Source organism: Mastigoproctus giganteus, chromosome 11 (assembly GCF_048544385.1).
Source record: "Mastigoproctus giganteus isolate SK-2022 chromosome 11, ASM4854438v1, whole genome shotgun sequence".
NCBI classification, from domain to species: domain Eukaryota; kingdom Metazoa; phylum Arthropoda; class Arachnida; order Uropygi; family Thelyphonidae; genus Mastigoproctus; species Mastigoproctus giganteus.
The window spans coordinates 83,450,532-83,463,446 of NC_143585.1; the positions used below are offsets into that span (position 1 = coordinate 83,450,532).

Consider the following 12,915-nt stretch of genomic DNA (forward strand, 5'->3'; position numbering starts at 1 on the left):
AATTGGCATCTTTTTAATTATATTTCATATTGTGAAAACCTTCACAACGAGTTGCCCTAATATTGGACTACCTCAAATAAGTAATGCCTCACCAATGGAGAATACTATAATGTTACTTATTCTCAGCAGACAGCACCATTTGCAAAAGGGCATGGGATAAAAACTGTTATCCACATCTCTGTCCCTATTAGACCTAGGAAAGCAAAAAGGTAAAGGAAAGTGATAGTAGGAGAGGAAGAAGAAGAAATCGCTTTGAAAGAGGAAAGGGACAGTTACTCCTCACACTCACTAGGTCACTCATAAATCCCTCAAATAAGCAATGCTTCTCCATTAGGGAAGTTATCTATTCTTGGTAACTCTGGACAGCATCAAGCTCCCTCCAGACAGCACCGTTTCAAGGTTCGTTGTCCCTCTCTTCAGTGGGCAGGTGGGTACCCTGGTGTTGCAATATTGATTACAGAGCTATGAAGTATAACTGCGCAATATCAGAGATGCCTGATGGTGTGCAATAGTATGGACCAACCTACAGTCTGCAAGCCGGATATGGCCCGCAAATAATCTTTATACGGCCCGTGTGGAAAGTGAACTAAAACAGCTTTAGTTGTGGCAAAGTGTTATATCATTTCTTTAAACTGCATCATGAAATTGAAATTTTTATGAAAGAAATAGGAAAACCAATAAAGCAGCTATCAAATATGCAGACTGAGAGAGAAACAAATATAGGGTTGTTAAAATTAAAGTATCCCTATGTAGAAGGCTCTGGAGTGAGTTCTAAGGCTTGTACTGAAGAGAAATTTGGATGACAGGTACAATAAAGAATGTGCTCACCATTTATTGGAAAAAAAAAATTAGTTACAAAATTTGTCATTATATGGCACTGTGGCAATACAAATCACTTGACCAGCACTACAATTGTTCAATGTGTCCTCCATTTTGGCCAATAACAGTTTCCATTCGAAGAACAGCATTTTCTACAACAGAAAGTAACATGTCAACTGGAATAGCTAGCACATGATGTCTAATGCTGTCCTTCAGATCTGCCAGAGTTTGACATCCTTCCCAATACATCTGGTTCTACAAAAAAACCCACAACAAGAAGTCGCATGGGGTGAGGTCTGGTGATCAGGATGGCTAAGATGTCTGGAAACAATGGCTGATGACCCGTTCGTCTGTAAAGTGTTGCCTTAGCAATCTTTGGACACAATGATGGATGTGGGGTGGTGCACCATCTTGCATGAATATGGTATCCTGAAGGCACCCATGTTGTTGCAGCTCTGGTATTGTGAAATTTGCCAACATTTCATAATATTGCCGTCCAGTGATGGAACAGGTGCGGAGTCCAGTCGGTGTTACCTGTTCAAAAAAATATGGCCCAATCATGAATGTGGCCGTAAATCCACACCACACTGTCACTTTTGGAGAATGCAATGGGATCCCTTGGGTTTTCTCGATAACTCTAGAGTTTTCTGTTGCACAAATGCTACAGTTGTGTGTATTCACTTGTCTATTTAAGCAGAATTGGGCTTCTTCACTCCAAAGGCTGTTCCACGGCCAAGTGATATTCACTGTCATTTGCACCAGAAACTGAAGTGCGTATATGAAATGAATATCTGCATCACCATGCTTTAGCTGCTGTAGCATGTGCATCTTGTAAGGATAGTACCACAACACCTGACACATTACTAGCCTTACGGTGGAATACGGCATGTCCGCTTCACGAAAAACAGCTGACACACTTGCACTACCACATGGAGATTGACTTGATAACCACAACAGCCATAGCCACATCCTCAACACAGGAGGAGTCCACTCGTTTTTGACCTCTACCTGGTTGAACACCAAGATGTCCTGTCGCTTCAAATTTCACAATCATTTTGCAGACAGCACAAACAATCATAGTCCACGCCATATGCACTTTTGATGCCGGAATTCTCTGATAGCCACAGCTGCATTGTTGCTGTCTGATAGTACAGCTTCACTAATAGTGCCTTTCCTGCAACGTTGTTAGCATTGCTGCTGTAGTGCAGGCACTACTGTATGATTTTGAAGAGACTGCTTTTCTTTTATACAGTACAGTAGAGCTGAGTAGTGGCGCTGTGGCAATAATGTACAATTATGCAAATAATATAAGTTATTTGCATAATCGTAAGTAAGATAGTTACGTGCCATACAGTGACAAATTTTGTAACTAATTTTTTTTTTTTTTTTTACAATAAATGGTGAGCTCATTCTTTATTGTACCTGTTGTCCAAATTTCTCTTCAGTACGAGCCTTAGGACTCGCTCCAGAGCCTCTATATATGGATACTTTAATTTTAACAACCCTGTATTTCCAAAAAATCATTGCTTCTCATTGTTACAGTTATTTTTGTGAGTTTTAAAGTCGATTTGCTGATATAAGATCTGACGAAAAAGACATAAGCTTGTTTGAGAATCCAATTACTTCTCTGGCTGAAAACTACAATCTCAGCTTGCAGCTTGAAATTATAGATCCTCAAGTGAAAACATGGTTCAAAAATAAGTATATGGACTGAAAAAATAAACTACTTGAATCCTACAAGACTCTCCCATCTGAAGATTTCTACTAATAAAAGAAAATGCCATGAAAAGAGTACTTTGTTCAGATCAATGTATGTTTGTGAGCAAATTTTTTCATGCATGAAATCAAAGAAATATTTTAAAAAATACAGAATAACAGATGAGCATCTTCATTCCATATTGAGAATTGGCGTCACAAATTTTCAACCAAATTTTGAACAACTATCTAAAAACATCCAACCTCAATCATCTCATTAAATGTTAAGTTTTGTTCAGTAAACGTTATTGTACTTAATAAAATTATTGAATATTTTCAATTTTAAGTGTATCATTATATTCAATTATTCGCCTTAATATTGAAAAGCAGTGATCCTTTTCAGGTTGTAAATTTTCTGAAGTGAGCATTTAAAAGCAAAAATAAGCTTAAAAAAAAAAGTATTTTTTTTTTTAAACATAAGTTGTATTTTTATAATTTTCATAAAATCTAAAAAGTGAATCACTGACATGGATTTTTTTGCACAGGAAAGTGTTGGAAATTTGCATTTTTTATATGTAGCCTGAAAATAAAAAACGGTAATATGAAAATAGAAATTTTCTTTTTCAAAATGTAACACACTAATTTTTCTCGAATCACTCAGTGCAGCCAGCAAAACAAATCTAATGTTGAATGTGGCTTCTGTACGGAAAAAGGTTGGACACCACTGGTATTGACTAAGGAAATTTTTTGGACTGAAGCCTCTAACTATGTGGAAGTTTCACTAACAGACAGGTTAGTGCCATTGCATCATATTTGTACGTAGTGAACAACTGAAGTAGATAAATTGGCATTGTTTTAATTATATCTTATATTGTAAAAACTTTCACAATGAGTTGCCATGATATTGCACTACCTCGAGCAAGTAACGCTTTACAAATGGAGAAGACTAATATTACTTATTCTTGGTGGCTGCTTTAGCCCAAAAAAATTGCTTTAGTCCATACTATTGCACACCATCAGGCATCTTTCATATTGTGGAGTTATACTAATTAACTGGGTTGCCACTATTGCAACACTAGGGTTCACTAGTAGTTTTTTTGGTAGTTCACTACATACCTACCTGCCCACCAAAGAGAGGCCAACGAGCCTTGAAACGGTGCCATCTGGGTGGTGGTATCTGCTGAGAATAAGTAATGTTAGTCTTCTCCATTGGTAAAGTGTTACTTATTCAAGGTAGTGAAATATCATGGCAACTCATTGTGAAGGTTTTCACAATATGAGATATAATTAAAACTATGCCAATTTATTTATTTTGGTAGTTCACTACATACAAATATGATGCAATGGCACTAACCTGTCTGCTAGTAAATTAAAGTAATTGGTAAGTAATCATGAACTGATTGTTGCTCCTGTGGATTATAATTATTTTATATTTTTTAATGAATAATTAACTATCATTAACAGATTTTTCTTATAATCCATCCTTACAATTAAAATGTGTGTATGTTTTGGATAAGGGGGGTCAATGAGGGGAAAAATGCATTTTTTTCAGCAGCAGGTAAAAAATGTTGGGAACCTCTAGCATGCAAATTTTTCTTGATAAATGTATAGAGTTATAATTGAAAGAAGTTAACTTTAAGAAAAGTTTCGGTTTGAAACAAAAATGAAACCAAACTAGCAGTTTCCTTTTTTATGAATTGCACTACTTCTTTTCAGCCAACTTTCTGTAACTCTTAAGCTGTTAGAGTAGAATTAATTCTTTGCACTTATTTGCATATTTTTATTTTTATTTTTTGTTAAGTGCAGGATGATTATAATAAAACTTTGTTTGGAAAACTGTAGACAGAAAACAGTTAAACACAGAGTGAGATAAAAACAGATGATACTTAGATTATGTAGAAATGAAAATAAAAAGTGACACCAAAGTGAAGTTAGCACTGTTTTCTGCTTACTAAAAAGATTTTCCGGATCGCATCCTGCAGTCTATGACAAAAAGTTTATCCAGATCACGGTATAGTGCACCCACACGCTACCCTCCAAAAAATACCTGAACACACATTAACATTCACATTAACATCACTACTACTCACTTCAACAAATCAGAGTCCCCTTTTGGCCACTATGACACATTCCACCCTCCTGTGTAGACTAATAAGTGATAGACTGCAGCAGGTCCTCCATTCCCTCAACAGAACAGTAGCCATTTGGACTACTGATGTGGGATGTGCTGGTTCAGCCATATCAACTTTTGTACATTCAGCTCCATGAACCATTCTTGAACAATACTGAAGTATGGCATGTGGCATTATCCTGTCAAAACAATATGGGCCCTTATCCGGTTGGTTTTTACCAAGAATTGCCACATCGTGAGGAGGCAATTCTTTGGTAAAACCAAAGCCTACTTTAACATTTTGGACACTTGTCCAAAATGTTAAAGTAGGCTTTGGTTCCCCCATACAACTGTTAAACCATTCACAAGAAAGCCCCACACCATAATCCCACAGTGCATTCTAGCAGGACATTTTCCAGGCATCTTCCACACCTGCCCGTCTGATCAGAATAGGGTGTAGTAAGATTCATCTCTCCGTGAACGAATTAGTGTTTGTTGCACCATGCAAGGTGGAGCCCACTGATGTGAACATCTATTATGGCATTTGTCGATTCCTTTCTGTATTATTGATCATAGTAACTTTGATCTCATCAGCAACACTTTTCTCAAGTAGCTGCTATCTTCTGCCATAGAATACAAACAAATCCTGTGCTACTTCAGATCTTTTTATCACATTCTGCAACTGTTTTGTGAAAGAGATTGATTTCTTATTTCTTTTACAAGGTGATATTCCCAAAATGCAGCTGAGAAACTGCTATTGTTCTGATAATAACAGAGCATTTACCAGCAAGCACAATTCCTTATTCCAAATTTTACTTACTGTGCTTATTTGAAAATCTTCTTTTGGGTTTTTTCACAGATGCATCATCAACACTGATTTGCATACTTACTATATAACAGTGCCAGTCTTACTATGGTGTCACTTTTTTTGGAAACCAATTTTTTTTCACATCTTTCACTTCCATATGGTCCCAATATTGTCCATTCCAAATTTAAGCTCTGTTTATTAACTGTTTTCCATATAAACACTTCCAAAGTTACATAATTTAATTATAGCTGCCAATCCACCATGTACTGTTCCAGGGGTTAAAAATAATTGATGCTTTCTACATAATTTTTAGTTCCTGAAAGGTCCATTGGCCAAACAGCCGTGTGAGCGCCTAATTGTTAGCCCTCGAAGACAAATAGTTTTGGAAGGACCTCTTCACTTGTTAGGTACGTATGTGAAAATTATTGGATCACCTTATCTTCCCAAGAAACTACAGTAAACCCCCGCTATTCGCGGGGGTTACGTTCCTGTGAAATGCCGCGAATACCGAAAACGCGAATACTGAGTTATAGCTCACATAGTAATAAAGGGGTTCCGTTCCAAAGTATGAAATATATAAGAAAAACTAGTCTAAAATTTTGTCTATGTATGTATTATATGTACCTTCATAATATGACTATGTACGTAGACAGTACATAGTGAAATGCAAGCATATGGCATCGAAATGAAAATAAGAAACAATTTAATATTAAATGTAATATTTATTAGAAATTTCAAACAAATCTTTCAAACCAGCGCCTTTGCTAGCTAAAAAACTTATCCCGCCAGTGCTATCACCAGTTTTGCTAAAGTGTTGATAAATGAGTTTTGCCATTTCACGAATGATGAGTGAACTTAACGAAATTTTATTTTGAGTTCGGTCTTCTATCCACAGATTTAAAGCTTTTTCCATTTTTTCTAATTTAACGTCACGAGTTACAGAGCAAATGTTTGAAGCAATTAGCGCGTTTTCACGGACACTACGGAGGATTTTTTCTTCCGATTTTTTGATTGATCGTACCGTTGACTCATTGATTTTATAATGTTTTGCCACTGAGGAGACACTTTCGCCATTAGAAATTTTGTCCAATAACTCAATTTTATTCGCTAATGTCATCACCTTCTTTGATCTTTTCACATTTCCCTTGTTATTTGTAGACATATTTTGGTATGGGTTAGAAAGAACTTGTCCACAATAAAGTCACTTTCTTCCGTTAAAACGCTCGAAAAAGTCTGTTTTAGACTGCAAAAGGTTGATTTATCACTTTTGTAAGCATATCAATTTATAAATTGATAAATTTATTCAATTTATAAGCATATAAATTAAAAGCAAACGACGAAACCTTCCATGACATGCAACTTAACACATACTGAACAAGGATTAGCAAGAAACATCCACGCTCGCGATTTTGTTACCTCTCTCTCCCCCCACCCACTGAGCGCTGTTTTGACTGGGAAAGATAATTTTAGCCACGCCCATATTTTTTTATGGCGGAAAATGTTCACGGTGCTTTAAAATTCACATTTTTTAAGGTTTCATTTTATATTAAATCAGCGACCGCGAATACAGATACCGCGAATAGTGGGGGTTTACTGTATATATATAAAAGGCACAAATAGTACATTTTTTTTAGCTTATCTGCAGTGACTATAGATATAATGATGCATTATTATTTCTTAAATCATGTTTCTTTCTACCCTTGAAAAATGGTTTTAATCTTAAAAGACTTCTGGAAATTTTACAGCATTTCAAACCCAGGCTACCTTGGGGTGTCATTCATTGATGATTGGAATCTGAGTTTTATGGGAAACTGTTGCCTTCTTTATGCCCACTAAAACAACTTATGCAATTCTACAGATCAACCTTATTTTAGGATATTTGGACTGCACATGGTGTTTTTAAATCAAAATGGAGACGTGAAAAATTGCAACTTATGATTCAAATTATTTAGTTTCCACTTCAGATTCATAAATCTCCGAGTGTTATATCTGATATAGCTCACACTTTTATCAGAGGTTTCCCAGGGGGTTTTAAAAAGTAAAAAGAAACTTGCCCTTCCCATCCCTGCAGGATTCTTCAAGATAAGTAGAGCTTTATGAAATTAATTTGACATCCTGGGATTGGGAGCAGATTATATTGCCAACCCATGTAAACTTATGTATAATTTAATAGATTAAATTGCAGTTAGAAAAATAAAGATATAAATATCAGTTTATTTGTAAGAAGAATACAGTGATGCACAGATATTCACAATTTGGACACTGAATGGCAAGCAGGATAGAGGAGCTTACTTCAGAGAAATTGATAATAAATATTGCAACTAAATAAAAGAAAAGCAAGCACTATAAAAACACAAACAGGAAGAAATTTTACATATGAAGGATATATATATAAAAGACATCATATATCAGTTAGCTATATGTAATCAATGTAGCTCTACATACTAGTTTAAAAAAAAAGAATTAGAAATTTTAATTAAGAATCATTTTAAAATCAATATAGAGAATTTTTTAACAATACCTTCAAGATATTTTTTATCTAGAGAAAGAAGATTAAATGAAAAATTAATATTGAAAAGGGGAATATCTTTTTTTTTTTTTGTGACGAAGGCACTAGTTCAGATTTCAGAATCATTGGTCATTTAAGAAATCAGAAAGCTGGAAGCATATAAGTGAAGAACCTTGAGGATTGCTAATAAAGTTTCATTTTTTCTCAGAATCACATTGTTTTCAGAGATATTCTCAGTTGATTTAGGTGAGTTATTTGTTATGTTATTTGGTTTTTAGGAACATTAGCAACTAAGGCCATATTGCTCCGAGGATATGCGGTGGTCATTCCCTGACCTTTCCGCATCCTCCGTATTTGGTGGTCACGGGCTCGAACCCCGGTCTAATCAAGAAGCATGTGCTATGCACTGCCCACCTGGCTACGGAGGTGCCATTTAGGTGAGTACAGAAGAGCAGAAACGCTTGGAACAACTGAGAATTAACTGATGGAAAATTTTAAAACAAAAAAAAAAAAAAATTCTTTTTATTTTGTAAAAGAGGTATGGCAAATATCTGAGCATAAATTTTGAGGCCCAAATTTAAGAAGTGTCCAGCAGTAGTTCTAAAAATTTATTGATAAATATATGTTAGTAAATATCAATTCAGATAAATTTTGTGAGAAGGCCCATATTTTAAGGTTATCTGCATAGGAGATAAACAGAATACCAAGAACAGTTAGGAATAGGAACCCACCTTGAAGTATGCCAACAAAGATAGATTGGGTCAAAAATCATTTGTTATAGGAAAATTCAGAGTACAGTATAGCTAATTGGTGAAGCCTTTATAAAAGAAAAAGATAGAGAGAGAGAGAGAGAGAGAGAGAATGTCACGCATGATATCACAGAAATTCTCAAAAAGGGAAATGAATTTATCTGTCTTAACCAAAAGAAAAGTAGATTGTATATCCAGATAGATTATTAACTAACCAGCTTTAAGACAAAAGCTATATATGCTACCGAGGTTCGTCCAGTTGGAAAGAGGTAATTTATGAAATTATCGTAAAATAACCAATGTTTAAATTTTCTAAGGTATAATCTAGTCTCATGTCCTGAGTTTGACTGGGTTACCTGTTCTGTTATGTGCACACTGAAGTGAAAATATCCATTGGTGGATCCTGTTGCTCCTTTGTGTAAATGCATGGTAGCCATTGTTAAAAACTGAGTAAAACACTAGTAACCTCTAGAAAAGATACTCCTAAAACTAAAACCAGTGAAGCTGCAAACACTCCAATTAGTATCCCATCTGATACTCCAACAGTCTCGCAGGTCACTGAAAGAATGAAAACTAGTAAAGCTTGTAAGAAAGCTGAACCACAAACCAACAGTATGGAAGTGGATAAGCAGCCTTTACTTTGTTGATGCCTTTGTAATAGGGTACTGATAATCTGAAATTTACAGTTAAAGTTGAATAAATATGCACATGTGCAGTGGCTATGACTACACCATGAAAATATTCATTATGCTACTCTAACAGATCCGGCAAGTTTTTTTCCCAAAAGTGAAATTTACTTGGACATTTTTTACATTTTAACAAGAGTCTCATAAAATTAACAGTACAGTAGGCTCTTGTTGTAACATGGATCACTTTATGCTGATTTGCTGTAACACTGTTCTTATAATATAACCTGTATCTCACTATAACACTATCAAAACTCACTATGGCAAAGATAAAGAAAGCCTGCATGAGAATGACGAGAAACGTCAGATAATTTACATAGAAAATTAGTTTACCGATACGGCACTCTAGCACTGCACACTCGGTAAACAGACGGTAGGTGTTATCAGTGTGGAGCAAAGTCGAGAACGATATATTGATTGACAAGTAGGCGTGGCAAATGATGTGCTGATTGGTGCGCGAACACAACACACGATAACATCGGTTTAGTATCACTTTAGCAGCACTAATGGTAACTTGTCCTAATCGGACATGCCCTAACCTTTTTTCACCATTACAGTATTTCGTAATGGTGAAAAAAGGTCAGGTTACCTCGACTTGAATCCCATTGGAGCTTGAACCCCTCCCAAAGTGGAGGGGGTAACCTAACCTTTTTTTTTTTAGAATCAGTCATATTTAGAAATACATTCATAAAAAATTAAATTTTTTTATGACTGTATTTTTATTTTTTTGTTCAATGATATGCCCTAATAGTGAAAAAGGGTCAGGTTACCTCCACTTGAATCGCATGGGAGCTTGTATCCCCTCCCGAAATGGAAGGGGCAACATAACCTTTTTTCTTTAGAATGATGGGTGGACTAGCACATAAATTGTTTATTAACAAAATATTAATTTTTTATTACTGTACTTTTATTTTTAAAGACACTTGTGTGGATACACACGTATCGTAACATCAATCAGCACCTTAAAAGATTCATCGCTACTATTACCTGTTCATTACAAAACTATTAAGCACCGTTCTTTACTGGTAAATACACATCATAATGCCAACCAATGACTACACAGTAGCTTGCGTCTGTCGCGCCCACTACCAATCACTTCATCGTTTGCCAAGCCTACCTGTCAATCAATATATCCTTCTCGATTTCTGCTCCAGACTGATAACACCTACCATCTGTTTACCGAGCAAGCAGCACTACAGTCCGCTGTCGGGTAACTAATTGTACGCGTAAGTTATCCGACGTTTCTCGTCGTTCTCGTGCAGGCTTTCTTTACCTTAGCCCTCACTATAACTCTTTTACCAGCATTCAGATTGAATTTTTGTTTTGCATGGTTAACAAAAACATTTCATCTTTTTTTTTTTTTTTTTTTTTTTATGTGAACCCCAAACACGAGAGGTATTAGAACCTATAGTACTTAGTACCGTGCTTGGGTTGGAGGTTGAGAAGACGAAAGAAGATATTTGTTAACATTGGACTTGAACTTCTGTAGATTGTAATTTTCAGGAAATACGTATGAAGGAAGGTTGTTCCAGAAAACGGCAGTTGAATGAATAAATGAGGAAGATGAAAAGTTGGTTCTGTGAGTTTGAAATTGGACAGTAAATGGATGTTGGCTGGTGGCGGCACATGTTCGGACTATTTTGAAAGAGAGAGCGGGAATTATAGAAGCCAATTCAGAAGGACAGTGCCCATGGCAGTATCTGTAGAAGAGGCATGCAGCAGAAACAGTACGTCTATGAGAAAGCGAGTGGAAAGACGCTGTTAGAGATGAATCATTAATTAACCTAACTGCCCTCTTCTGAATGGAATCAAGAAGCCTGAGAGAGGTTTTGGGGGCACCACCCCAGATGTGGGAACAATATTCCATGGCAGGGCGGATTTGCGATTTATACAGAGTGAGCAGCTGTTTGGAAGAAAAGTAACGCCAAGAGCATCTAGAAAACCAAGTTTTTTAGATGCAGAGGAAGCAATATTTCTAATGTGCTTGTGCCAAGAGAGATTAGAAGTCAGGGTAATCCCCAAAAGAGATATATCATTTTGCCTAGAAATGGGAGTGTCACTAAAGATAAGCATAGGAGCAGAAGAATCCTTTTTGCGAGATATAAGACAAGACTGAGTTTTAGAAGGGTTGAAATCAACTAAGTTGTCTTTGCCCCACTGGAGAATTACCTGAAGATCGGCATTTAAGGAATTGGTAGCAGATTTTCGAGAAGTTGAAGCTGATTGAGCAGGACAAGGTTTCTCAAAATGGAAAGTTGAATGCAATGTGCTGTCATCGGCAAAAATATGGATAGGATTTCCAGTCAATGGAAGAAGGTCATTAATATACAAAAGGGAAAGAACTGAACCTTGGGGGACACCGGCATTAGTGGAGAAGTTAGAAGACAGAGAGCCATCTACCATCACCCTCAGTGAGCGATCAGAGAGAAAACTGGATAACCAATTACTAAAAACAGTTGGCAAACCATAAAATGGAAGCTTGTTTAGAAGACCTTTATGCCAAACACGATCAAAAGCCTTTGAGATGTCAAGAGCAACTACTTGTGTTTCACCGAACCTTTCCATTGAATTAGTCCATAAATGGGTAACATAAGCGAGAATATCACCAGTGGATCGACACTGACGGAATCCATACTGGCGATCATTGATCAGACAGAAGGTTTCTAGGTAGTTTAAGATTTGGCGGTTAATTGATTTCTCCATTATTTTAGAAAGAGTAGAAGTAATTGCAATGGGACGATAATTGGATGGGAGGGATTTGTCACCCTTTTTAGGAACTGGCTGGATATGAGCAAATTTCCGAGCAGAAGGAAAAAACACCTTTGGAATAAGAAAGTGAAAAAAGTGGCAAAGAATAGGAGTAAGTTCAGGAGCACAGGTTCTGAGAACAAGTGGAGAAATACCATCAGGACCTGGAGCTTTCTTAGCATCAAGATTCATCAAAATCCTTCTGATATCCTTTTGAGAGAAGACCACAGGAGGCATTGAATGGAGCATGTTGGGAATGGTAGGAGGTGTTTTACCAAGATCATTAATACATGAGCTGGAAGAAAAATGGATTGCTAGCAGGTCAGCTTGGCTGAAGTGACAACAGAACCATCTGGTTTGGACAGAGGTGGGAGCAGAGATGGGCAAAAGTTGCGGCCAATAGCTTTGGCAAGAGACCAGAATGCTCAGCTACCATTAGGGCAGGAAGCAAGTTTTCTACTCTTAGCCTGTTCAAACTCTAGTTTAGACTGATTAATAACTGCTTTACAATTGTTGCGAGCTTTGGTGTAGGCAGAAAATGAAACCGAAGAATTAGAAACAAGCCAATTACGATATGCAACATTCTTCTCTTGAACAGCCTTAGCACATTTATTGAAAAACCAAGATTTAGATAAAGGACGAGATTTTAAAGTGGAGTGTGGGATAAAGGATTCCATTCCTGCAAGAATAATTTCACTGACACGATCTGAGCAAACGTTGACATCAGAAGTTTTGAAACAGAAATCCGACCAAGGAAAAGAAGAAAAGAAGTCTCGCAGGTCATCCCATTT

General features: G+C 36.5%; 1 protein-coding gene across 2 annotated transcripts in view; it reads left to right on the top strand.

The window, feature by feature from the left end:
• LOC150078196 (uncharacterized) overlaps positions 1 to 12,915 on the top strand; it is an 881,600-nt gene that overhangs the window by 780,472 nt on the left and 88,213 nt on the right. For both annotated transcript variants that reach the window (XM_090385307.1, XM_090385308.1), the window contains one exon: positions 5,746 to 5,839. In XM_090385307.1, the coding sequence (XP_090241433.1) occupies positions 5,746 to 5,839 (94 nt within the window). The remainder of the gene's footprint in view (positions 1 to 5,745; positions 5,840 to 12,915) is intronic.